This window comes from Poecile atricapillus, chromosome W, assembly GCF_030490865.1.
Source record: "Poecile atricapillus isolate bPoeAtr1 chromosome W, bPoeAtr1.hap1, whole genome shotgun sequence".
NCBI lineage: Eukaryota > Metazoa > Chordata > Aves > Passeriformes > Paridae > Poecile > Poecile atricapillus.
The window spans coordinates 16,786,249-16,810,921 of record NC_081288.1 but is presented as its reverse complement, the minus strand read 5'-3'; the positions used below and the strand labels follow the sequence as shown (position 1 = coordinate 16,810,921).

General features: G+C 40.1%; 1 protein-coding gene across 1 annotated transcript in view; it reads right to left on the bottom strand.

Annotated features, from left to right (window-relative positions):
• Window positions 1–24,673, bottom strand: part of LOC131591576 (inositol 1,4,5-trisphosphate receptor type 2) — a 244,024-nt gene that overhangs the window by 69,433 nt on the left and 149,918 nt on the right. The window contains exons 38-43 of the mRNA XM_058862400.1: window positions 9,588–9,696; window positions 7,835–8,022; window positions 6,580–6,763; window positions 5,730–5,986; window positions 4,630–4,830; window positions 2,581–2,691 (exon numbers count right to left, since the gene is read on the bottom strand). Of these exons, the coding sequence (XP_058718383.1) occupies window positions 2,581–2,691; window positions 4,630–4,830; window positions 5,730–5,986; window positions 6,580–6,763; window positions 7,835–8,022; window positions 9,588–9,696 (1,050 nt within the window). The remainder of the gene's footprint in view (window positions 1–2,580; window positions 2,692–4,629; window positions 4,831–5,729; window positions 5,987–6,579; window positions 6,764–7,834; window positions 8,023–9,587; window positions 9,697–24,673) is intronic.

Here is a 24,673-nt window from a genome sequence, read left to right as displayed (position 1 = left end):
GGAGGACTTTGAAGCTCTTTCCCAATGCAGACACCCTCGGGATGGACAGAAGCCTGATGCAGCTTCCAGGAAGATGGGAAGGGTAGGACTTAGTTTCATCAACAGCCAGCTTCTTGCTACTGACTCAGCAAAAGTGCTTTGTCATGGCCTAGAATTACAGCAGGCATTTGAGATGGTTATTTGGCTACTTATTTCTCACTTTCTGCACATTTGGAGAGCCTAGGATCTGATTTCCAATCCCAAACATCAGTGAAAAAAAACCATCCATCACTTGGAAAATACAAAACAAAGTTCATAACACATTAGTACTGTGAAAAATCAGTTCCCAGGTGCACAGCCCAAAGCACTTCTACTCTTCATTTCACCTTTACCTGGGTTCCCATCTCATCTCCTAATAAAAATTTTGGAAAAAGAAATTAATGAGTGAAGCAACAAGATAGAGCTATGAGGAAAAAAAAAAGACACTTTGTTTTAAACTCTCTGTACCTTTAGACTGACAATGTCTCTTCATCCTGTCACAGATGTGGCAGGTATTGAGCTCTTACTGTGTGCCAGGGCTTACACACTGGTCAGTAAGGAAGGCCAGGGGGTCACACTCGAAATAAAAAGAGGCAGAATAGAACACTGGCCATCTGTGCACTCAGTGAACACTGTCTGCTCTGCTCACTAAATGATTAGGGAGTCCACTGGAAAATATAATCCATGAAAATGTAATTAAATACCACATCAAAAACTATGTGCAAAACAAGCTAAAATAAAATGGCATGGGAAAATGCATTTCAATGTGTTGCCACTCAAAATCAAAAACAGCAGCTTCTTAATTTGGATCCAATTCTTGAGATCACGTCTTGTCCAGCAAGGTGTCCAGTTCCAGTACAAGAATTATATGGACATAATGGAATGGGTCTAGCAAAAAGCCAGAAAAATGATGAAGGGAACAGAACATTTTTCATTTAAGGAGCCACTGAAAGTTGTGACTGTTCAGCCTTTAGTACAAGTGGTTTAGATAGATCTTACCTATATGTATCAATTCCTGGTGGGGAGAAATGCAGAAGAAGGTGCCAGACCCTCTCAGCAGTGTCCAATGAGATGGCAAGAGACAAAACACCCATGAAATTCTATCTATACACAAGGAAACACTTTTATACTGTGAGAGGGATCAAACAGTGGGATAGGCTGCCCAAAATGGTTATGGAATCTCCAGTTGTTGAGATATTCAGCTGGCCATGATCCTGAGAAACCTGCTCTAGCTGATCCTGTTTGAGCAGGGGGCTTGGACAAGATGACCTTGAGACATCCCTACTAAAGGAAATGACTCTGTGATTCTGTAAAATCTGAATCATTTCCACAGTCTGAACCTCTGCTATCATTCACCACAATTTTTGTTAATTGAGTTAGTTTGAGCACAGCCAGCCTCCTGTGAACAGGGTCACACTGGTCCTTGCAGAGGTGTGTCTCAAGTCTGTTTTTAGTAACTACAGAGAAAAGCTCTTCTACAAGCATTTGCTAGTCTCATGACAATGGCAAATCAAAATGGCACTGGAGTGAACGCAGCTACATCTTTACAGAGACTGAAATTTAGACTTCAAAAGAACTGTCTGTGTGTTCAAAGTTAAATGTCTGCCTAAGTGTTTTGCTAGAGGGGGGCCTGAATTACATTGCCATTCAAAAATGTAATTACAGTTATTAAAATCATATGTAAGGCACTGTTGATTCACTGTTTCATTGTACATGATATATAGCTCTATTAATTATTTTATTAGACATGTATAACATTGCCAATATGATGCAATGCAGCTACCACAAAGTATTTTCTGGTTTGGGGAGGAAACAGACCATCTGCAATGGAAATACTTAATTTTGGAGGCAAGAAAAGGCAACAACCCAGGGCTCCTCCTGGACAGGTTCTACCCTGCTTGGCAGACAGTGCAGCTGCAGAGCTCCTCTCTGCATGCACTGAAACAGAGGCCGGAGAAACTTATCTACAAGCCAGTCCAACTCTCCCCAGAACATAGAACAAAATTACATTATAAGCCCTCCCACTCTAAGCTTTGCCCTCACACTCCACACTTTGTGTTTCTCCTCAGAGGACACTGAGAAGGGAAATAAAGTACAATTTACTTGAATCTCATTTTCAACTTTATTTGACATTGCAGGTCATCTGATGTATTATTTTTTTTCACAGCATTTCCTTCTCAAATAATTTTTAAGAATTCGGTATTTAGAGAGAATGCCTGATTTGTTGCATGCCTATATAGTGTGGCTATTTATCAATCTTGATATCCACAATACAGACTTTTCATGCTAGCTGTCTCATGCCTGATTGTAGGATTTTAAAAAAAACAAACAACTGAGGACATAGTCCGAAACACAGCAGTGGGTCAAAAGGCCTGTGGCAGAGGGCCTGATAAGGATTCAGAAGCTGGGATGAACTCATTTGCAATCTTTTTTTTTCCAAAGGCTTCTGAATATACTGCGCTATGGTAAGATTAAGTAAATGTCAGGCTGCCTAGAGCTCTCACATACGTAAGTCTTCTGTTGCTACCCAAATTCAAATAAACAAATTTACATATACTGTACCTTGAGCTGAAGCACCAAGTCCATGCAGTATTTGCCAAGAGGGTTTATGTCATTCAAGATGAGAGCAATTATAATATCAATCCCATTAGACTCATGGGTGGCTATGCATGTCTGCAAAATAAGAGGAGAGAAGGAAATGGGGCAGGGGCAGAAGGAAGGGAGGGGAGGAGAGGGAAAAAGAGGGAGACAATACAGCGAGAGGGAGGAAGAGAATATGCACATCAGCAAATTTCCAAAAGGACCCAAAACTTAAAACACCTTGGAACAGTGATAACCTTTCAGCCAAAGCAGAACAGCCTGAAAACACACCACATGCAGTGCTGGGGGAGACTTGTGTGCACAGAACTAACCCAAACACCGCCAGTATGAAATACTCAACTGGAAGAAAGGTGGTGCAAGCTAAAATCTGCTCCCAGAGAATCCCGCAGGGCTTGGCACCAAGCGGTACAACTTGCAGACAGCAGCCCTCAGGAGCACTGCCAGATTCAGCTGAGCACATGCCAGCCTCAGACATAAAAGACAAGCTCGACTGCAGGCACAACCAAATTTGCACGCTCAGATTCTTCATTTGCCCTCAGCAGCCAGCATTAATATTGCTGTTACAGCACAAAATGTTCATGAAAATCAAAGTTCTCTCCATGCATCTGGACATGTCCTGCAAAGACAGGTATTTCTGGATAGGGAATTCAAAACTGTATTTGTGACCACTGATACTTCCCAAATGCCTTTACAGTTGGAGTTCTGGACCTTCTAGGCCTTGTGCACAACAGTCAGTCATACGAGAGCCTATGGCACCTTTTCCTCTGGAAGGTTTATGGGACAATAGGAAAGGAAAAGTCTTCCAGAAAGACAGAGAGAGGGGAGAAAATTAAAATGAAAGCATGGAGCATTTGTCCCTGAAATATATTGAATTTGACTTGCAGTTGGTGTAAACAATTGTAACTCAGATCCTGTGTGACTTCCCAGAAGATAGGTCTAAGTAATAAAGTGTAATTCATCATTCCCTTCCATATCAGTGTTCCTCCAGTGCTTCTCACATAACTTCGTTGGAGAGCACGTTAACTTGTAACATATTTTTTCATCTCCAGTCATGTAGCGATACTTTTTTGACAGTTGTTTTTCCCATTCATAAGTGGATTAAATATGACTGTTCAAAATTAAGTCCACTAAAGGATTTTTGTTTGTTTTCAAAATATTAAGTAAAGGCAGATGATTACTAGCAATGGCAGTAATAGCACTTTGCATTTCACTGGTGCACATTAATGAAGTACCATTAATATTGCATGTATTTCTTCAGCTATTTCTAGCATAGAGAACAGATTGCTTCTGTAATTTTGCTTGCCACAATTTTCCCACTGGTAATTCATATCAAAAATTCTGCTGTTTCATCCACTATGACAACTTTACTGCAGTTCTCTTCAGATCAAATATGGCAGCATGTAATCACATCCTTTACCTTTCCACACTTCTTCAGCACGGCACTAAAGAGACTTTCACCAAAAGTCACAGCTGTGTGACTTCAAAAGGCTGTAGTGAGCAAGGCACAGGAGATTAGAAGCATGGCCTTTAGTCTTATCCATTTCATTACTGATACCATAATTAAAGATGCTGCTAGGTGGTATGGCAGGAAAGCAAGTTAGACTTTGTGGCAGTTATGTGAAATAAGGAAAGTAAATGTTACCAAGGTGTATAAACACCAGCAAGGGCAAAATGTGTGAAAATGAAGAACGCAAATCTGTGCAATGTGCTTCTGAAACTGTGACTCCAAATACCATCTCACAAAGTGAGGTTTAAGCCATGGATACAGCAACATAAAACATGAAACTGTCTCCAAAAGGACTGCAAACCCTCAGAGGAAGAAGTAGGAAGAGTCTGTTTTGAGTTCTGACTTAAAAGGGTCACTCAGGCCTCAGGAAAGCTTGAAGAGTGTCTAGTCATAGCAGCTCCAAGTGAATTTATGTTATCAGGAGTACTGAAAGGTTTGTGATAGGCACCCTGACACCAACATTCAAGTATAGCCTTCTGCATCCAGAAGTTCTTGAGCCCTACCTGGTTTTCATGGCACGGGCCCTGGCAATATTCCGTCAAGCTCTCCAGCGTCTGGTTGACAAGAGCCACGTTCCTCTCATTGATGTAAAGCCCCAATAAGCCCAGCCCACCTGTGGTGCTCCCACAGATGCAGTCCAAAAACTGAAGGGTCTCACAAACGAGGTTGTAATTTGTTTTATTGTTTTGATGTCTTAAAAAATTCTGGTGGGTGAAGGAAAGGAACACAAAAAAAAAAAAAAAAAAAAAAAAAGAAGAAGAAAAGAATCAAGGCAAACAAAGTCTTTTTCATGAGAACATTGAAGTATACAATTCCACATGGCCACTGTGTCTCAGGTACTGAACTACACTGCACTACTACAGAAAATATATTAGGTCTTAATGCAGCAATTGAGAACTATTATTTGATTAAATCATAGAGCAAGGAGGGCTTAGGAAAATGAACTTGGCAAACATCTGCACTGGCCTTAAATGTCTTTTATATGTCCTGCAGACCTGCTCCCACACACCCATTACAGCCTCTCTCTTGGAAGCTGTTCCCCACAGCTGAGCAGGTCTGGTGGCACATTATGGAGCTCAGCTGAAACCTCCCTTCCACAGCTGCAAGGGAGGCTCCTGGCCACAGCACTGAGGTATGTTTGCAGAAAATACATTTTGCAGAGGTTGCTATGGGGACAGTAATCTCTACCAAAAGAACTGATAGCAGGGACACACAGAGCATCTTAAAGCCTTCAATTGTAAGGAAGGAAACTTTGGGAAAAGGGCAGTATCCAGAAACTTCCTGTGCTCTTCAAGTCTGTGGTAAGTGATCCACCAGTTGTGCACAGGAACCTTACTAACAGGGACATTTAGACCCTTCTGAGTTCCATGTGGCTGTGCTGAGATCCCCAAGCAATTCTGAGGATATAAACATGCACTCCTCCAACACAGAACCCAAATGGTTCTTGAAAAGAGTTATTTTATCCCTTGGACCAAAAAAACCCCAACATCTCAGACAACCCTATTCTGTAACAGGGGCCAGGCACAGGCGTCTTTTTCTCCCCTTTTGAAGGTGCAGCCCCTCTAATAACACCCCTATAAAAGCTCAGCTCAAAACACTTTACCTGGAGCTCTCGGTTGTGGTTCTCACACAGCAGCTGAAGAAATCTCAGTATTGGCTGCATGATTGCAATGGCAGGGCTCATGATTGCTTCTTCCGCAGACTTCTCTTCTGCATTTGCAGCATCTGCTCCTGAGCCCATCAGATCTATTTCTGGGTCCATTTCTCTTCTGTACACAGAGTAAGCCTTGGAGGTTGCAGAAGATGCTTCTGTTAACTGTCCTTTCATTCCCTCTTTCAGATGCAGGGTTGAATCCTTAACTGAAAAGAAGATAATTTTCCTTCATTTTTGGAAGTCTTTCTCCCCATTTGATTAAACAATAAGAAAACAATAATAACAAATGCAACTTTTTCTTTGTTGGTGCCTAACTTTTCAAAGACCTCTAGGCAACTCACAAAGAATATCAAAGCAACATTCATGCAGGGATAGCATGTTCCAAATAAACCACAAACCAGAGTGAAATAGAACATTAACACAAAAAGCCCTACTATTTCTCTCCCATATACAATAAATGATGAGAACAATGGGAAGACCACAGGGTGGGAAATCAGTTCCTGCGCTTGCTCTTGTGAAATATCCCCAATAGCAGCAGCCTCTGCTTCTGCTCCTCTAAAAATACGGCTCAGTATCTTTTATTGATGCAAACTGGCAGAGCTTCACTGATTTCATTAAAACTAATTCCTTGTAGCCAACCTGAGATGGACTGTAATTCAGAGAAAAACAGGCAAAATATGCAAATTGGCAATGATTAACATTAAAGCTTATTGATCAGCTCAGCAGAACATCAGTGGTGCAGCACATGCAGTGTCAATATAATGCCCTGCTCCCCTCTTTCCCAGGGGTGCCTCCTTACCTCTCTTTTTGGGAACAGATATGGTGAGGTCGCTGTCATCCTCTTTCTTTTTGCTCCCCAAATCAATAGTGTTCACTGTCACAGTGGATCGGATCTCCTGCTGAGCAGCTTTCATGCGATCATACAGCACTTTAAAGAACCTTTCTGACTTTTTCTGCTCCTTTAGTTGCTGGTAAGTCGAATACTGCAAAAAAAAAAAGTAAATTCTTTAGATATCAATCTTCTAAGGAAGAAGAAATACAAAAATACACTATTTTTTTTTGTGAAACCAATGATGAATAATTACTTCACTTACACAGAACAAATGTTGGCCACGGCCTGACCAGTTCTTTCACGAAGTGATATACAAGGCTGGTAACAAAGGCCACCCTTGATGATAATGTTTTAAAATTTGGGTAAAACAGTGAACAGTGCTATTTGCAGTCTTTTAAATGTCACAATATTGTACTTGAAGTTAAATTACTTTGTGACACTCTCCATTTCTCCAGGCTTACTAGTCATGATATTCCATCTACAAATAACAGTGAAAAGTAACTTATTATGTAACAACAAGAGAAAGCATGGAACATCTAATATGTAATATTATACCTTGGATTATATTAATTTTTTTGTGCTACAGACAGAATTTATTATTAAATATTATTTTAGATTATAAATCCCAGTCCCTAAATATAACTGTCAAGCAGTCTGAGGACCATTTGCAACAGTTTACAAACAATCCAAATTCTCCTAGCCTTCCCATATCATATCAATTATCTGTCTTCCCTCAGTTGTCTGATTTGGCTAAATCTGGGTGAGAGGGACATAATTAAAAAAAACCCATAGAAATGCATAGTTTAAAGCAGATATTTTCTATCAGCTGGGATACTGGTCTTCTCAAATGAGCAGGTTTTTTTCTCTTTGGAGATTTTGATAAATGTCTGTGAAAGTTTCCAGAAAATAATTCGTTAAACTTAGAAGTATTATCATTTTTAATTTTACAAAGAGTGACATAAAATAACTGGGGATAATGCTCACATGGCAATGACCAGATTAAAAGCAGCATGGTGCTACACAGGGAGGGACAGCTGAAAAACATTTTCTTCTGCTGAAGAGCTAATGCATAGTAATAGGGAATATTTACATTTGCATTAGAGTGGTACATATTCTAGTGACAAACTTTTCACAGAACTCACGCCAAAAGGTTTCTCTTTACTTGTCTCCAGACCACATGCATCTGAGAATCAATATGTGAATAAGCAGATGAAATAAGTACCTGTGTTTGCGTATTTCCACCTTCGAGCAGTGCAATACCGAGCAGAATGCCTTCTGAGAAAATCCTGTCATTTCTGGTGTTCACTATCACATCTATGACCAGCTCTGAGGCACCTTCTTTGTCCAGGAGGCACTGGATATCAAACATGGTCACCCCAGACTTATCTGCATCTTGTCCCGAAAATCCACCTGCAAATCAGACAAATACACAAATACCATTCATGTTTTCTTCACACACATATATGAAAATGAACCTATTAGTAGTGATAAAGCACACAATAGCAACATAATTCTGTCAGGCAAAATTCCCTTTGATAAAAACAAGATATTTGTAAGAAACTGCAATGTTGCACTCTAAGAATAAGAAATAAAACAAATCCCCAAGTCATTGTTCTGTCATGATATTCAGACAATAAATAAGTTGGAAAGGACATGGATTTGTTCACGGAACCCTTTTTTAATTCCACTGAAATGTACACTAAACTGTGACTAGGGTCAGTGCTCTGAGACCCTTTTTAAATCTGCTCTTCAGTCGCAGGTGTATTCTACATTAAAATTGTCTTCTGGTAAATCCACCCTGGTTATGGGTCTGACTTTCCAGCCAAATGCTTTTGCCAGCTCCTAGATCATTATCATCATCAACACCATCATCATGATGATGTCTTCTTTAAGAACACAGACTTGAGTTAGTCCAAATTAAAGGTGTGGGTTGAAGAAATTTTGCTAAATTGTATTAGCTCATTAAATCAACCACCTTTTATTATCACAGATGATCATCTTTCCTGCTATACTTACTTCTCTAAAGATGTAACTGTGTCTACTTCATTAGTAAAAATACAGTATTGCTTTAATCAGCAAGTACTACTTTGATTAAACTGATTAAAATGCTTCAGACTTTGTGATGAAGCCACACACACACACTTTTTAGAGAGAACTAAAAAAATAGTAAAATTCCAGTCTCTTGTTTGTTAGAGAGTGAAATTGGCATATAGGGTGTTAAGACTGCAAAGATTTTCAGTGTCTACATTGAAATATTTAGAGAGGAACAGCTCAGTAATATCTGCAAAAGGTGACAAATCTGGGCATGCCTTCAGTGTGCACTGGAAATGCAGTTCTGACCTGGCTCTATACCTAGCTCCAGGCTCATTTCCTATGATATCCATTATTATGGGTTTTCCTAGAAACCAGCCCGCAGTAACTTCCTGTGGCTTCTACAGCAGAATAATACAAAACCTTAGGTTATAATGGACCTACAGAGATCTGAAATCTGATACTGAAACTTCTTGCTCACAGGAAGATAGGACAAATTCATCAGAGTGTTGTCCAGTAAAGTTGTAACAAGAACTGAAACATTCTACAACCTCTCAGGAAAATGTGTTCTGTTGTCTAACCAGTATTTTTGTGAGAAGCTTTTCCTTAGATCTTACCTTTTTCATATACCAATAAAGGATCTGGAATGTCAAAACATTCTTTAGTTTCCAGAAACAACATCATGTCTCTTCAAAAGTTTTCTGCTTTGCAGAATTTCTGGATGGGGATTTACTGGTACCTACTTTGGTACCTCCAAATGCACAATCTGAGAGAAGTGTGTGCAACTTAAAAATAGAAGAGTCTGATACTACCTCTCTTCTAAGTGCTTACAGAACATGTTTGATTTATTTACCAACTGAATGCCTGGAGCATGTCCAATGTGCCTATTACAAAAAAATGGTGCTGCTAATTTTGCTCTCTTGAAATGATGTGTGTTGATTTACCTCCCACTTGTGCAGTTTTGCTGTAGCTGGCAGACAGGGGCCCATTCATACCACTTCCATACTCCCCTTTAAAGTACCGATACAGGAGGATTTTCCTCAAAGTGTTGCCCTTTAAGAGAAAGATAAAAGAAGAAATGAGAGTCGTGGACAATTTCCTTTGTTGTTTGAAAAGCAAGCTGTTTAACACAGATACATAATTTAGTAGGTCTTTCCATTATAATTAGTAAGCAAACAAATAGGAAAGTTGTCCAGAAAACAAATATCTACCGGTCTTATCTAACAAATACCAGGGGAAAAATTCTAAAATAGTGTTGTATAAACTTTTTTTGAAGTTTGTTTTAAACATATTGATTATACATAAAACACCTCCACTTCAGTAATTCTGACTGGCTATTTGTGAGATGTGTACATTGAAACAAGCTCCACAAATAGCCAGTGCTCTGCAGTCAGTGTGTCTGTGCCCTACCCTGCCATGGCAGCACTTTCTTCCTATTTTCTGCAGCTGAGTAGTACCACTCCCTTTTCTCTGATCTAAGATAATCCAGCTGATCATCTGAAAGAAGCCACATCACATAAAATATTAAAACAGAGATATGACATTTGATAGAACAGCTTAAAAAGCATTCTCTGTATCGCCTTGTTCCTTGACTTCCAAAACCACAACCAGTCAAAATTTGCATGCAGCTCTCTGAAGATCTTCCCTTTCATTTTACTTATGTTCTGCAACACAAGACATGCTGGATTGAGAGTCAGGAGTACCAATTACTTGGCATTTTTATTTTGCCTTCAGTCTCCACAGAACACCTGCAGTCAACACTCAGCTCTACAGAGGCAGAAGGTGACACAACAACTATAGGTGCATGTGTAACCTCAGATTTCATAAACAGGAATAAGTAAGGTCTCTAATGCTCAAGACAGAAGGAGGAAATTGGTCACTTCAAGAGCTTGGCAGTAAAATTAACATTTTTTTCCCCTACTTTTACTAAACTGCTGGTTTTAATGGAAAAAATTCTAAAAGGTTTGTGCACTAGAAGCATTCTCAGCATTCAGCAGCTTGCCAGTGCCTGCACATTAGTGCAGCAGTCAAGTTTTCAATCAAAACATCTCTCCAAAACCTCCAAAGACAGCAGGCAGTGGGGAAACAAGACCCAGGCACTCTCACACTCCTACTTCTCTGTTAATTTGGCAATATTTCCAGTGGCAACCACACACCACAAAGGGACTTCACTGCTTCATGGGCCTTGAAGACAATGGCCTTGTCCACCTGAAGAAAGTGCCAAAATGCAGGACTTTGTGTGCTGCCTGAGAGCACCAACCAGCCATTCTTTCCTAGTTCTCTCATTTTGATGTTTTCATTTGATAATAGTCTGCACAGAATCCCCTCAAACAGCCAAGGAAAGTACAAAGCCTACAGTAAAATATCAAAAGTTATAAATACAATAGTTACAAGAAGAATAAGAAGCGTCACCTACAAGGAATTTAGTGGGTGGGTTTTCCAGGTGAGGTTAATCCAGTGCACTCTACACTACAGAGGAAGGCAAGGAACCAGAAGTCTCTGAGGAATTCACACAGAGACAGATTCCTTCCCAGCCTGGTTGTGATGGGGTTTAACCTGGAGTGGTACAGTAATGGACAATGTACAGTACCCAAGCTCATAAGCAATTTTAAGGTGGGTAAGAGCACCAGCTCCTCCAGCTCAACAGGGCTGAGACCAAAATCCAGTGTCTCATGGCAAAGTGAACCTCATTTTCCTCATCTCCTGAAGAAGAAAAACATATTATTGATGGGAAAAGAGTTCCCACCAGAACTGATAAACATGGGCTGAGAAGAAGGCTAAAGTGCCTTTTCAAGCTCTCAGGCATATATATCATAGAATTATAAAACTGTTGCACAAATGGGATCACAGAGCAGAAACCCTTCATGACTCCCAACTAGGACCCAATCCAGAATGGGCACTGCCTTGAGACACGATCTTTTCCTCAGAAAGGCTGGCATTTGCCATAGCACTTGACTAACCACTCAGTTTGAGTCAAGCTCCTCAACCAGCAATCTATGCAGTCTGTTGATGACTAATGGTAAATTATATAAACAGTCACAGTGCAGTCACGGGAAGAAACACCAAAAGCCATCTATATATAGTTAAGAATACTACCTGGGGTCACAAGCTCTATTGTTCTATCAAAACAGCCCTTATTTTATCAAGTAGAATGTTTAAAACCATAAAATAGCTTTTGACTAATAAACTGAGTGATTTAGCACTGGGGTCTGATTACCTGGAAGCAAGTACTACCAACACATCTCAGATTTTCCTCCTGCCTTGTTACTGTCAAAGACACTGGGGGATATGAAGATGTTTCTCCAGCTGGCTACAGAAAGGGGAATCCTGCTCCACCCATATCCAAACTAAGGAACAGATTTCATTTCTTCTTCCAAGAAATCTTAATTATTAGGATTCCTGCTCTCTCTCAACCTCCCATGAATACAGACAATAGCTGTAGTTCCCAGAAGCCAAAGTGTCAAGAGTCAAGGATACCATGTTTGAAAGGCAGAAATGTGGTGGAACCTCTGCTTTGCCTGACAGCTGTGTCAGAAATGCACCCCCAGGCTCAACCCACAGATTTGCAAACTCGGGATCTTCTTCTCTGTGATGACCTCAGGCAGCCATATGACTTCCATGAGTCTTGTGAAATGAGCTGCCACTACAAAGAGAAGAGCCCAGCCACAAGAACCAGGGCTGAGAAACGCACAGAGAAATGCCTGAGGAATGTATCAGAAATGCTGGTCACCTCCAGCATGTGACTGTGAGGCACCATCCTAGAAAAAGCTGGAAAGACCCCGCTTCCAGAAAAAGTGCTGATCCCGCTGGCGTAGGTGTGTGGGAATGCTTTCATGGGAATGCCAGCAAACAGAGTCAAGAACAACCCCATCACACGCATGAGACCGGCTGCTGCCAGGACAAGCCAGACAGCCACGCCATTGATGTCCTTGGAAATGGATTCCTAACTTAGCACAGCCACAGAATTAATGCTGCCCAAAAGCAAACGATCACAGCAGCAGCAGCAGCATGAATAAGCAGTCTGCTACAGGTACTACTGACACTCGTGCCACTAAAGGAGAAGCCTAAAATAAAAGCACACTAGGCAGTGCAGTGCTGTCTAGCCTGACTGTGTTTCTGTATGAGGCAGAAGTCCCAGCCTTCCAAGCTGAATCTCTCCCCTGCTGGCTACAATACACTTTCTTTTATACCTCTTATTAGGGTATGGAAGTGACATGTAAACATCACTCAGCTGACTGCAACCCTTCCATAATGGCTAGAACATTGTATAGCTTTGGAAAAAACACAATGAAACATAACAGTCTTATTGTTGCTGATGAATACCACTGCATTGTCCCTAACAAAAGCTAGGATAAAGACTGAGGACACAGGAAAGCAACAACTGGATATTGTTGTTGCAGTTTTAAATAGCTGGGGATTGACAGGCAAAAGTTTCCAATAGGGAATAATTATTCCAGTAGGAACATGTAGACACAAACAAATTCCATTTTCTCAGTCCGTATTTCATTATACTCGTTGGCCTTTAAACTTGATTTAAATGCCTTAATACAATGGTTTATTCACTTGCCCTCTCTGAGCCTGCAAAAGGCTGGTTCCACATGAGGATGGGCCAGGAAGCAATGGCTGAGAGAGGTACCTAAGGCTTAACATACCTGCATCAGCACCAACTCTCCCTATTACACCACCAAAACTTATCTGTCCTGCCTTATATTACTCTTCACACTTCTTAAGGAATTGGAATTATACATATGATGTTCTGGAGGCTGAACTAGAGGGTCTGGTGATCTCTTCTGATTTTCACCCTTGTATTAAATTAATGAAGTGGAAATACTCAGATTATCAGTGATTACACAGAAAAGGCAGCTATATACAACCACTATTTCTGTGATACAGTGGATGATGTTGTGAGCATATTTCAGCATTAATCCAGGAAGAGGCATGAAATTATTAGGCTTATTGAATGTTCATATTTGAATGACTTGCAGCCAAGTATGAAAGAGGAGCTGTTGGGAATCTCTGATCTACCAATACAGAAAGTTTGGAAGAGACACAAAATCTCAGAGAACTGTGAGACATGCAATACATTTCCAAAAGCAGCAAGGAGTACTTCTTATACTTTTTAATGATATCCAGCCCTCTCCCATAAGTTTGATATCAGTTCTGTGAGAGGCAAAGGAATGGCTGGTTTTGCATTCCATTAACACAAAATTAAAGGAAGCTACTATATACTGATGACAGTTTTAATATTGTCATCATGCTGTAACAATTGCCTCAATACAGGTTTGCCAAAACAGACCTTCTGAAACTTCTGAAGATTATCTTCTGCTTTCACTAATAACAAAAATATCATTCTGGTAAAGTTTGATAAACTGTGCAGTGTGACACAATCCTGTAAGGCAAAATTTTTATTAAGTAAGCCCAGAAGGTTAGTTATCAAATGGCTTAACAACTCAGTGACTGACAGAATTCAATGTGCAATTTAAAGCAAGAAATCATAAACAAATGTAGGCTTCTAACGGGCAAACTCATGAAGTATGTATTGTCTGCCTCATCTGGGGCTTTTCTTAATAAAATGAAATAATACAGAAAATAATTATTAATTGTGTTTGGAAAGGACACACAAAAAAAGAAGGGATAAGGTCAAGTCACCACTAACAATTTAGGCATCATTTATTGAACTGACTAGAAGTAAACAATATGAGTGTCATTATGCCCAAACCTCTGTATGTCTTAATAACAATAAAATACAGAATACACAAAAAAAATGGAGGATTCTGTTCTAGGAGGTCATGGCTTTGGGGAAGAATGAAAGGCTAGGAGAAAAATCAGTACAATGACAACTCCCCAAATCCCACAGTTCTGCAAAGGGTAACAAGAGCTGTTATGTGGGATTTGTGCGACTCTCTCACTTATTCACATGCAGCAGCACATTACTGTAGCAATACCACATCACAAGTTGGTGTCCATAGTTCAAGAAGAACGCTGACAAATTGGATCAGGTTTGGAGAAGCTCCATGAGAGTGATTAGAGAATAAAACAAGCCTTTTCATCAGAAATTCAAGGCTTTCAATCTACTGGGTTTATCAGTCAAAGCAGGAACTCTGTTTCTGACTATCTACATAAGAAATCTGATATAATGGATGACTTCAGTCTAAAGATAAAAGGTGCAAGACATACTGGTGAGACGCTGAAAATGGAGAAATTCAGCTAGAAAAGAGGTAGAGGCAGCTGGGTTATTAAGTTTGAGGGTTATGAATCTTATTTTTATTTTATATAACAGTAGTGGCATTTAGCTATTGGAACAGCTTAAGAAGAGGTGTGATAGTCTGTACTGCTGGCAGTTACTAAACCATGACTAGGTGGCTTCTCAGAGAGAAACTATTTGAAGATCGTGTGGTCTACATTATGAGAACAAGCTGGGTGACAAAAATATGTCATCTCATATAATCTATGAAGACATCATACCACCTTTTCCAGTAGTAAATATAGATGAGGTTAGAAGCCTGGTTTTCTATGAAGGCTGTTTAAAAGACACCTTCTTCTACAAGTTTCTTGTCATTATTTATAAATGAAACTTCTATTCTACTTGGTCTGAGTGCCTGCTTCAGGATGATTTTTTTGGTTGTTGCTTTTGTTGTTGTTGTTGTTGTTTTTCACCTATTTTGTTCCCTTATTTCTCTTGGAGACAAAACATGGTGGGAGAAGGAGTTTTGTGCAAGTGGCTTCTGTGAAGATACCATGTGTGGTTTTATAACCTTTTAAATTATGATTCAACCTGCTCTTGAAATGCAAGATGACACAGAAATCTCCCCATCTCCAAAAGGGATCAGCTGAGGCCATGGCTACCACACGCATGGTGTTGCACAAGCACAGGCTTGGAAGAGAGCCCCGAAGTCTTGACTCCTATTATGTCCACAAAGTGGAAAATTTCTGTTTTCATGATGCCAGCAACTTCCAGGGGGCTCACAAATTGGGGGAAGTTGTTTGTTTTGGGGAGTTGTTTGTTTGTTTTTACACAGAGTGAGCTTTTTCTTGGTTTTGATCTTTTTGCAACAAGATGTTTTCATAGCCAACTGATAGTTGAAAGTGATATATTTTCACCAATAAAATATGACAACCAACAGCACAGTTATTTGCACGCTGGGGAGTTTATTTACCCCAGGGGAAAAAAAGCACTTTCAAATATGAAGTTGGGTCCAGCTGGTGTCCAGTTCTGCTTCCACTAAAATCAATGGAAGATTTGCCAGCAACTTAAGTAAGAGAAGGAGCAGACACACACTTTGCCAGGCAAAAGCATTTAATCCAAGTCTAAAAAGAAGAAAACAACCCAAAATATGCACCAGACTTCATGACACAGTTCTCTTAGGAGAGCAGAGCTGGCCACCCACACCTCTCAGCTGTCTCTCATTAGGCAGAGACACCCCACATTTAAAATGTGCCATTGTTCAATCCTACACAAAACTGGGAGGAATCCCACTTGTCTCAATATAAATTGCCTGCATTACAAATACTAACTGATAAACTTGAGACTGAAACTGATGCAGAGATGAATTAACAGGTTCAGATAAAAAAAAAAAACAAAAAACCAAGCACGACCTTCTTTAAAACCAAATTACAGTTGCTCTAAAAAGGAGTTAATTTTTTAAGCAGTCTTTTAATTCATCTTTCCTTTGCAGTTCCAGGTTCCATAGAAAGCTGGAAGCTTAAGTGCCAAACTATTGCAAAACAATTGCTATTGCCAGTCCATTTTCAATATGGATAGGGAAAAGAATACTGGATACACCACAAAAAAACCCACAGGTTTTGCCTGATAACCATCCAATTTTGCACCCTGAAGAAACTCAGGAAAGCATCATATTAAGAGAAAGATTTTTTTGGCAGTAACTCTAAAAAGTGTCTCCACTAGGAATACAGCAGGAGAGAAAAATTGTTTGGGTTGGTGAAAACCTCTGCATTGGGACATTTAGACTTAGACTGAGAAGAAAACACTTTGAAAATCACAGTTTGATTTTGTAATTATATAATTTTTCTATTGGGCCATAAAGTATTAGTAGCTGCTGAATGGGACTTTTTGTTTAAATACCAGATCTCTAGATATGTATATATGCATTTATATAGAGAGAAAACAAGTCTTTGCTGTGGGCAAATATTATTGTTTATATCTGTCAATTGTGCATATAAACTGTGCACTTACAAACTGGGTCATGTTTGCACCTCTGTAATTTTTCCTTTCAGACTTCCTCCAGTACAAAACAAAGCACTGAGACACACAATAACTCAAGTTCTCCACCACAGAAAGAAAACAATATAAGATTTGATCATGATTATTCCAAAGCATTTATGAGTACATCATCAATAACAGACTGTAGGAAAAGACCAGATCTGAGAAGCACAATTTTCAAAGACTAAAATTATCTAACTCTTATGCTGCAGGGGGTAAACTTTCAAAGTGATGCGCAGGGAGTTATGCACACAAATCCTATTATGTTTAACAGGATTTCTGTGTGGAACTCCTCATGCTCTGCAAGGAAAAAAAACAAAACAAAACTACCCCTAAGTGCCCTAATGTGAATATTTACCAAAACAGACACTTAATTTCCAGATGCATACTTATGAGCCCTACTGTGCTTTGACGTTTCACAAACAATTTGCAACAGGTAGCAACAGAGAATAATAGAAGTGGCAAAACACCAATTTCATTACATTATTCTCTTTTGCCATGTTGCTATTATGTTGAACTTCAAAGCCAGAGCATTACAAATACTTGATTTACTAGCTAAGGGATGATCTGCAGATGCAGTGCCTGCCCTGGTTTGGATCAGATAAACAAGAATCTTCACCTGTTGGCTCAGGACTTTCAAATTGTTTCAAGAGACACTTCTGCATTTCAGTTTTCTAGTCATTTTTACCTGCCACCAGTTCCACTGATTTATTGACTTCTTCCTTGTCTACTAGTAAAGATCACAAAATCATAGAATGATAGCCTGGTTTGGGCTGGAAGGGACCTTAGAGGTCACCCAGTTCCAACCCCCTTCCACTATTCCAAGTTGCTCGGAGCCCCATCTAACCTGGCTTTGGACACTGCCAGGGATGGGACAGCCACAGCTTCTCTGGGCAACCTGTGCCAGGGCCTCACCACCCTCACAGGGAACAATTTATTCCAAATATCCCGTCTAAACCTGCTCTCTGTCAGTGTGAAGCCATTGCCCCTTGTCCTGTCACTCCAGGCCCTTGTCAAGAGTCTCTCTCCACCTTTCCTGTGGGCTCCCTTCAGGCACTGGAAGGCCACAATGAGGTCACCCTGAAGACTGATGATGACACTTCAGAAATTCAGAATTTGTACCTATGTCACTGCTTACCTTTGAAAGAACCTATGCACTTCCTAAACCAGGTTATCAGACTTATTTTGCAATCCAGGTTATAGACTTCTGGAAATTTTTCTTTGGATTTGACATGAATTGTGGTTAGTACTAATAGAATACTAAATGAGTCCTTCTCATTATTTCTTAATGGTTTCTAGTTTTACTGAGTACATGCCATTAAACCGTGTCCTGTGTCACTTTCTCCAACCAACAGAAATGTTCACAGTTAATATGAATTATTCTGTTAGAAGCGCTCTATATGTCTGTGAGAAGATACGATATGAGAAGAAACTAATTTTCAGCATTCTTGCAAAATATTCAAGGGGCATATGAATTGTCTCAAAACAATCCCAAGACCAAGTCAAAACTGACCATTTTTTCCTCCAGTGCCACTCACCTCTGCCTGAACACCACTGTATTCAACACATGGAACAGCCAGATTCTGTCTTTCCATGATTTAAAGATGCGCTTTGGACACTGATCAGCAACCCTGTATCCAGAGTGCCCTGACAGCCAGCCTGACAAAATGATCAACACACCTGGCACTTCTGAGAAACGCCCCCTGCATTCTTAGATGGGAACCAAATTGTTGCTGATTTCTTGGATTTCAGGAATTAAGGGGAAAAAACCAGGTGTGTATATGTGTTTGTGTCAGTCTCCAAACATACTTGTGGCTAGTGCAGAGGAAAACAGCTGGTCAAAACATATTCCAGCAGCTTCCATCAGTGCAGCACAACAGGAACAGTGGAAGGGAACCAACCTTGCAGCAGTTCAGAGCAGCAGAAATATTTAAAGTGTTATCAATGGTGTGTGGAGACATTGTCTTAGCATCCACTTTGCTGGAAAACCAGCACAAATAAGCTCCAAAAAACAATCTGGGTGTGGTCAGGATACAGTAGGAGATGTCCTAAGTGGTGACTGCAGTGATGTGCAGATTGTCCCTTTGCTCTGTGCTGCACAGCGTGGCAGGGAAAACAAAGCATCCCCCTCCTTTTCTAAGCAGAGAAAAATTCCCACCTGGAACAAAGCCAGCTCCTGCACTGGATTCAGTACGTCTACGAAATTAGGTGGCATTTCAGACAAACAGAAAAGTAGAGCAAAGTTAGACAACACTATGAGTCTAGCGCTTTATTAGCTATCCATTTTGACAGGGATAATTTGAAAATATTTATAATTCATGTTCCCCAGTTAAAAAAAATAAAATAGAAGTATCAGCTTGAATAAATTCCCAGTATCAGGAATTTTCTATTCATGTCAGCTCTCCCAACTGTATAATCCTTTTCAGGGTGATATCAGGATGATAGGTGGCACCTGAAGTTCAGCACCTAAAGTTTTGTGCTTGTATGAGAATTTAATTTTACATTAAAAAAAAGTCCAGAACAAAACCAACCACTCCACCATCACACTAATTTCTACTGCTCCCAGTCCTGGGAATAGCACTTGGAAGTGTGAAACCTGTGTGGCCAGAGCCAGAGGGCCAGAAAAAAAAAGAAAAAAGAAAAAAGAAAAGACTCCTCAAATATGTGGCTGGGGTTTTGATTGTTAGGAAACCAAATCAAAATAGTTTCATCATTTCTAGGAGCCTGACTAATGTCTTTGATTGCCAGAAGCAGCAAATATCAAATAAATATTAAGCAACCTCCTCTGGTAGATTTGTTGATTTTTGTCAGATCCTTGCTGCTGACTCTCAACAAGGACAGAGCTGCTGACACTTGGCTGTCACCACAAGGAGCCACATCTCCTCTTCCTCAAACAGAAAATCCATTCCCAAGTAGCTAAGAAATAATGGCAGTACAGGATTAGGAGGTAAAGCCACATCAGAAAGAAAGGACCCCTTGATCAAGTATGAGAAATGGATCATCTTGTGACTAAAACAACGTCATCCATGATCTGAGCTCTTGCTCCTGCCCTGGCAAAGGCTGTGCTGCCACAGACAAGAGCTGGGCTCTACGATACCCCTGGTGCTGAGTTCCTGAGGAGGCTGGAAGAAAGGCCTTTGGTAGGTTTATTCCCCAGCAATGAGGAACCAAGTCCTGGCTCAGACCCTGGGCTAGACCAGGCTACCTCACCTCCCATTAATGTCATTCATAAGGGAGCAGGGTAAGGACCTCTCCAGGCTCATTCAGGGATTATTCTGGATTTTACCCACTGATTCACAAGCCTGCAGTGACTTGGTGATGGAGCTGGTCTTTCCTGACATATCTGAACTTTTTATGACAGAGCTTCTCTTCCAAACAACAGATAGACATTCTGATTCTTGAAGAGTAGTTTCAGTAGGAAAAACCTCTCTGTTTCCAAAGCAGTTCTCAATCCTCCCTTTTAAATCAGAGGCCAAAATTAGCTTTTCACTCTTGGTGTTTAAAATTTCATCAGTTCAAACACGTAAACCCAATAACATCCTTTGAAGTCTGCCATGGAAATATTTCTGACTTTGTGCAACACTGCAGCAGAAGGTTCATAAACAATTTCTATTAGCCAAAGTTGCTGCGTGAAACTGAAATGTTGTATTAAGAGAGTAACATTTTGTTTTTAATAACTTTCAGAGATATACTAGCTGTCACACCAGAGTTCAATAGTTTCTTAGCTGTCATCTTATTTCAGGAGCAACAACAATTTCTAAATGCTAAATTTCCCAAGATCAGGAAAAAGTTATCTTCTATGTTCAACGGAAAAAAACCAAAAAACATTGAAGCTACTCCATAACTATTTGAAAACAATGACCAAAATTTATTTGAAATTAAATCAGCTGTTCAAAGGTACAGACAAGGGGGAGATGAAGTCACATTTCCATTAGCCTGTCTCAGCTTTTCAAATTCCCACTACTAAAAGACAGATTCATGTTTATATAAAATTTAATATGCAAGCTGTTCACCCATAATATTAAATTGCCTCTTTATATTTAATATTTGCTAAAATTGTGAAGTTATTTATCTCCCAGATAAGACTGCAGCACATGTGCATTAGCTATTTCATCATACCAGATCTTAGCATACATTTATTATGAAGCTCTTGCCATTATAATGCCTCAGTGTCTATTGCTTCCAAGGAGAAATATATTATCACTGGAATGTTCCTACATGCACAGCATGTAGCTATGGAAATACAATGTCTTAGACTTTAGAGGTGTTAAGTACAGCACAGATTGACTGGGAGCCGACAGGAAACCTGCTCTGGAGGTCCTGTAACAGCAATTTTTTTCTCCTGTGTTTCAAATATCCCCACTCCTGACATCTCTCTGATAAATGCCATGCAACATCCCAACATCAGGGCTCAACAGCATTATGAAAACCAAGCAGAATTTTACAGTTCCAGTAATTGGGAAATAAACTGCACAGGCATGGCACCAAGTCAGTGCTTTTAATGAACACAAAACAAAACCCACCAACAGTTTTACGGGCTACCGAACTGACTGTTTAGGCTGTTCTGATTATTGCTAAAATCATCTGTTATGAACGCAGCAAAAAACCTTGAGAAAACATAGAGTAGAGTAGGAAATTACATAGACAAAATTAGTGCTCTAAGTTGGATCAGTGACACAGTTTCATCCAAGTCCTGTGTTTTCCACAGGTTGCCATTTCCTAGAAGACTCATAGAAGTGCTGAGAGCACACAAAGGTATGGAAAACTCTGGTATTACAGATTGAGATCGCTCACCTCAGGAAAGATACGGCAAAAGCACAGCAAAGCCTTAATGGGGTGGAGACAGGGAGGTTGGGAATTCCTGTCTCTTCTCCCACCCACAAAAAGTGTCCCCCAATGGAATGTAAAGAGGATCAATGAAAAAGTGATAAAGAAGTAACTGTTAGCCCACACATAATTAGATGGCCATGGGAAGTCACCAAGGCCAAAAATTCAGCAAGACTCAGAAAAAGTTTTGGGCATTTCTATAGACAACAAGTAAAGCTAGTTACAATAGCAAATGTTAAAAAAAACGACTATGGGAAAGAAGACAAAATCTCTTGCTTTAGGGCCCACAGATTTATGATCTTACTGTTGAGGATTATCCCAAGACTTCAGGAAGAATAGAAAACTTGAAGTCTGCCTGCAGTGGGGGTTCTTAGACCTTCTGAAGCATCTGGTGATGGCCACACAGTGAGAAACAACCCTCTGGTCTGACCCTCTTTAGCAATCCACATGTGTTTAAAAGAGAACATTGAGTGTACCAAGTCTATTTTTATTGGATCCAAAAAACAGTGCAACCCAACGTAGATTCAAGAGGAAAATGTTTTTTATGAAATCTCTGATGAGGAGACATGCAGAACACTACAGTGACCCAAAATATCAGCTGGAACCCTAACTCCAACAGGCCTAACACAGAACTGCCATAGCAAGAAAACACATTACCAAAATCCAAACATGAAAAAGGTCTGCATTTCATCTATCTGATAAATACTCTTAGCAAAATACTATTGTTTCATACAAAACAAAACAAAATAAAACCAAACCAAACCAATGGTAGAAACACTTCAGTTTTTGAACAAAGGCAGCTTCTTAGAGAGAAGCTCCAGGCTCCCTTCCCCAGTGAGACATTCTGCTGGTGTTGACCTGGGGACACACACTCACTTGCTCAGCCAGGTCACTCCAAATTCTCCTTTTCACTCCCACACAAGACTCAAATAAGTCCAAAGTACCTTGTCCTCTAAGGCGCTGAAGAATGTCTCTGCATGGCAGAGACAGCCACAGCAACAGCTGTCTCAGTTCTGATGACAGCCTATGAACACCAGATCCCTCATTTAGCCCTAAATAACACTGACCAGAACATCACCATTATTTAGTTCCTTTAATTAATTACCTCTTTGCAAAGGCTTTGTTACATAAATTGGTTTCCTACACATATTAGTGCCTTTCTGTCTCCCTGTAGGTCCACTTGATGGTGAAATGGCTTTTTGAATGCAAAGGACTGAGTGTCACCCAATGCCTCCACCTACACATCCAATGTCCTTCTCTGGCCTAAAACTCCTTGTAAGTAGAAGCAAGTATTAGTACTCTAACTGTGGCACCATGAGCTGCTGAGACTCAGCCAGAAGCTTGACAGATTTATATAGTGCAGAAGGGATGATGCAGGAGACTAGGAGAGGATCTGGATTTTGTCTCTTCTGCTTTGCTGTCCTCCATCTTTTTTCTTCCTCCTCATCCCCTCTGAATTTGCCTTTTTCCTCCCTATCCCCTGCTGTACCAAGGACACATTACAATCCATTTGACACTTGATTTGTAGCTTTTGCCCCTCAGTTACTCTGGTAATCATGCCTCTTGTTTAACAAAGCAGCTCTGGAGGAGACCGGGAAAGGGCAAGTGAACATTTGGGAATGAAGCAGTGGGTAAAAAGTTGAGCCTTTTCCTTCTCCTCCACACTTGAGTCACCAAGCCAAACTCTCAGCAGAAACACACCTGATGATTCACTATAGCAAAAGCATTGGAACTGACAGAATAAACCAAGATGAAGCAAAATGATGTCCAAAAAAAAATCAGACAGGAAAACTTTAGGATGGGAGCAAGCTGGCAGATGAAAAAGTTCCAAGCATGGCAGCTGGTTCTGAAGAGAATTTTCTGCAGAGTTTGGTACATGCAGATAAATACCTCAAAAAAAGATTACAGATAAGAACAGAAACTCATCTTAATGAACATGCATTCTGCAAATCAACAAGGAGATGGGGAAGGAAGTAGGATAATTTTTGGAGTCTAATCTTAGACTCAACTACAAGAGAAGTCAAAGGAAATTGAGTATACCAAGCACTGACAGAGGACTTAGATGAAAAAAATGCTATTGTAAACCTCACAGCAGGATGTTTCTGCAGTGTTAAGTAGAAACTTTAATTTGGAATTTGCTTGCTGCAAAGTCCTTAACATTTTTAGCACAAGACTTAGGTTTAATTTGAATAGGTCTGAGCAACAGACATATTTACAGTGACAAAGGTGTTTTATTTTGTTTTCACTAGCAGAATGCTCAAATGGCTAAAACGAAAATGAAATTCTATTACCAAAAAAAAAGGGGAAAAAAAAAAGTCAGTGTCTTTTTAAAATTACCTGATGTTTAAGGCAGACTAAATTGAGTCAGGTTCTGGAAATGTGCGTGCTCTGACCTGTGTGAAAAGGCTGCTGAGGGACTGTGTACAGGCAAGACAGTTACCATGGATACCTCACTGCTTTAGGTGTAGAAGCTTAACATTACAAACAACTTTGCAGCATTAGGCTGCCGGCCTCATAAAAACACTGCAAAATAACAATGAGCTCTGAGATAACCATTATGATCTGCTTTGTGACATGCAAATACAAATCTTCTATCCTAAGGCAAAAGACAAAAGTAGGATTGAGGGGACATGGCCAGATCTTGCAGGCCTTAATTTACAGTCTGCTCCTGAAAGATGCTATGGTCTTTGGCTCACACTGATGATAATGGGACCTGCAAGCAGGCAGTTTGCCTCAGAATATTGTCCTCCTGCTTAAAGTTTTACCTAAATTAGGACTCCAGACTTGAGCCAACACAGCACAGGCAGAGGGAGATGCAGTCAGAGTAAAAAAACCACAATTATTTCACATTTTCCCTTTAACAGTGCAAGTTACTCTGTAAATACTACCACAGGATTTATGGTATCACCCACACTGATTGCATTGAAGGACATGAGATATTACAATGTATTCCCATATCCTTTCAAAAGCACTGGGTCTTTG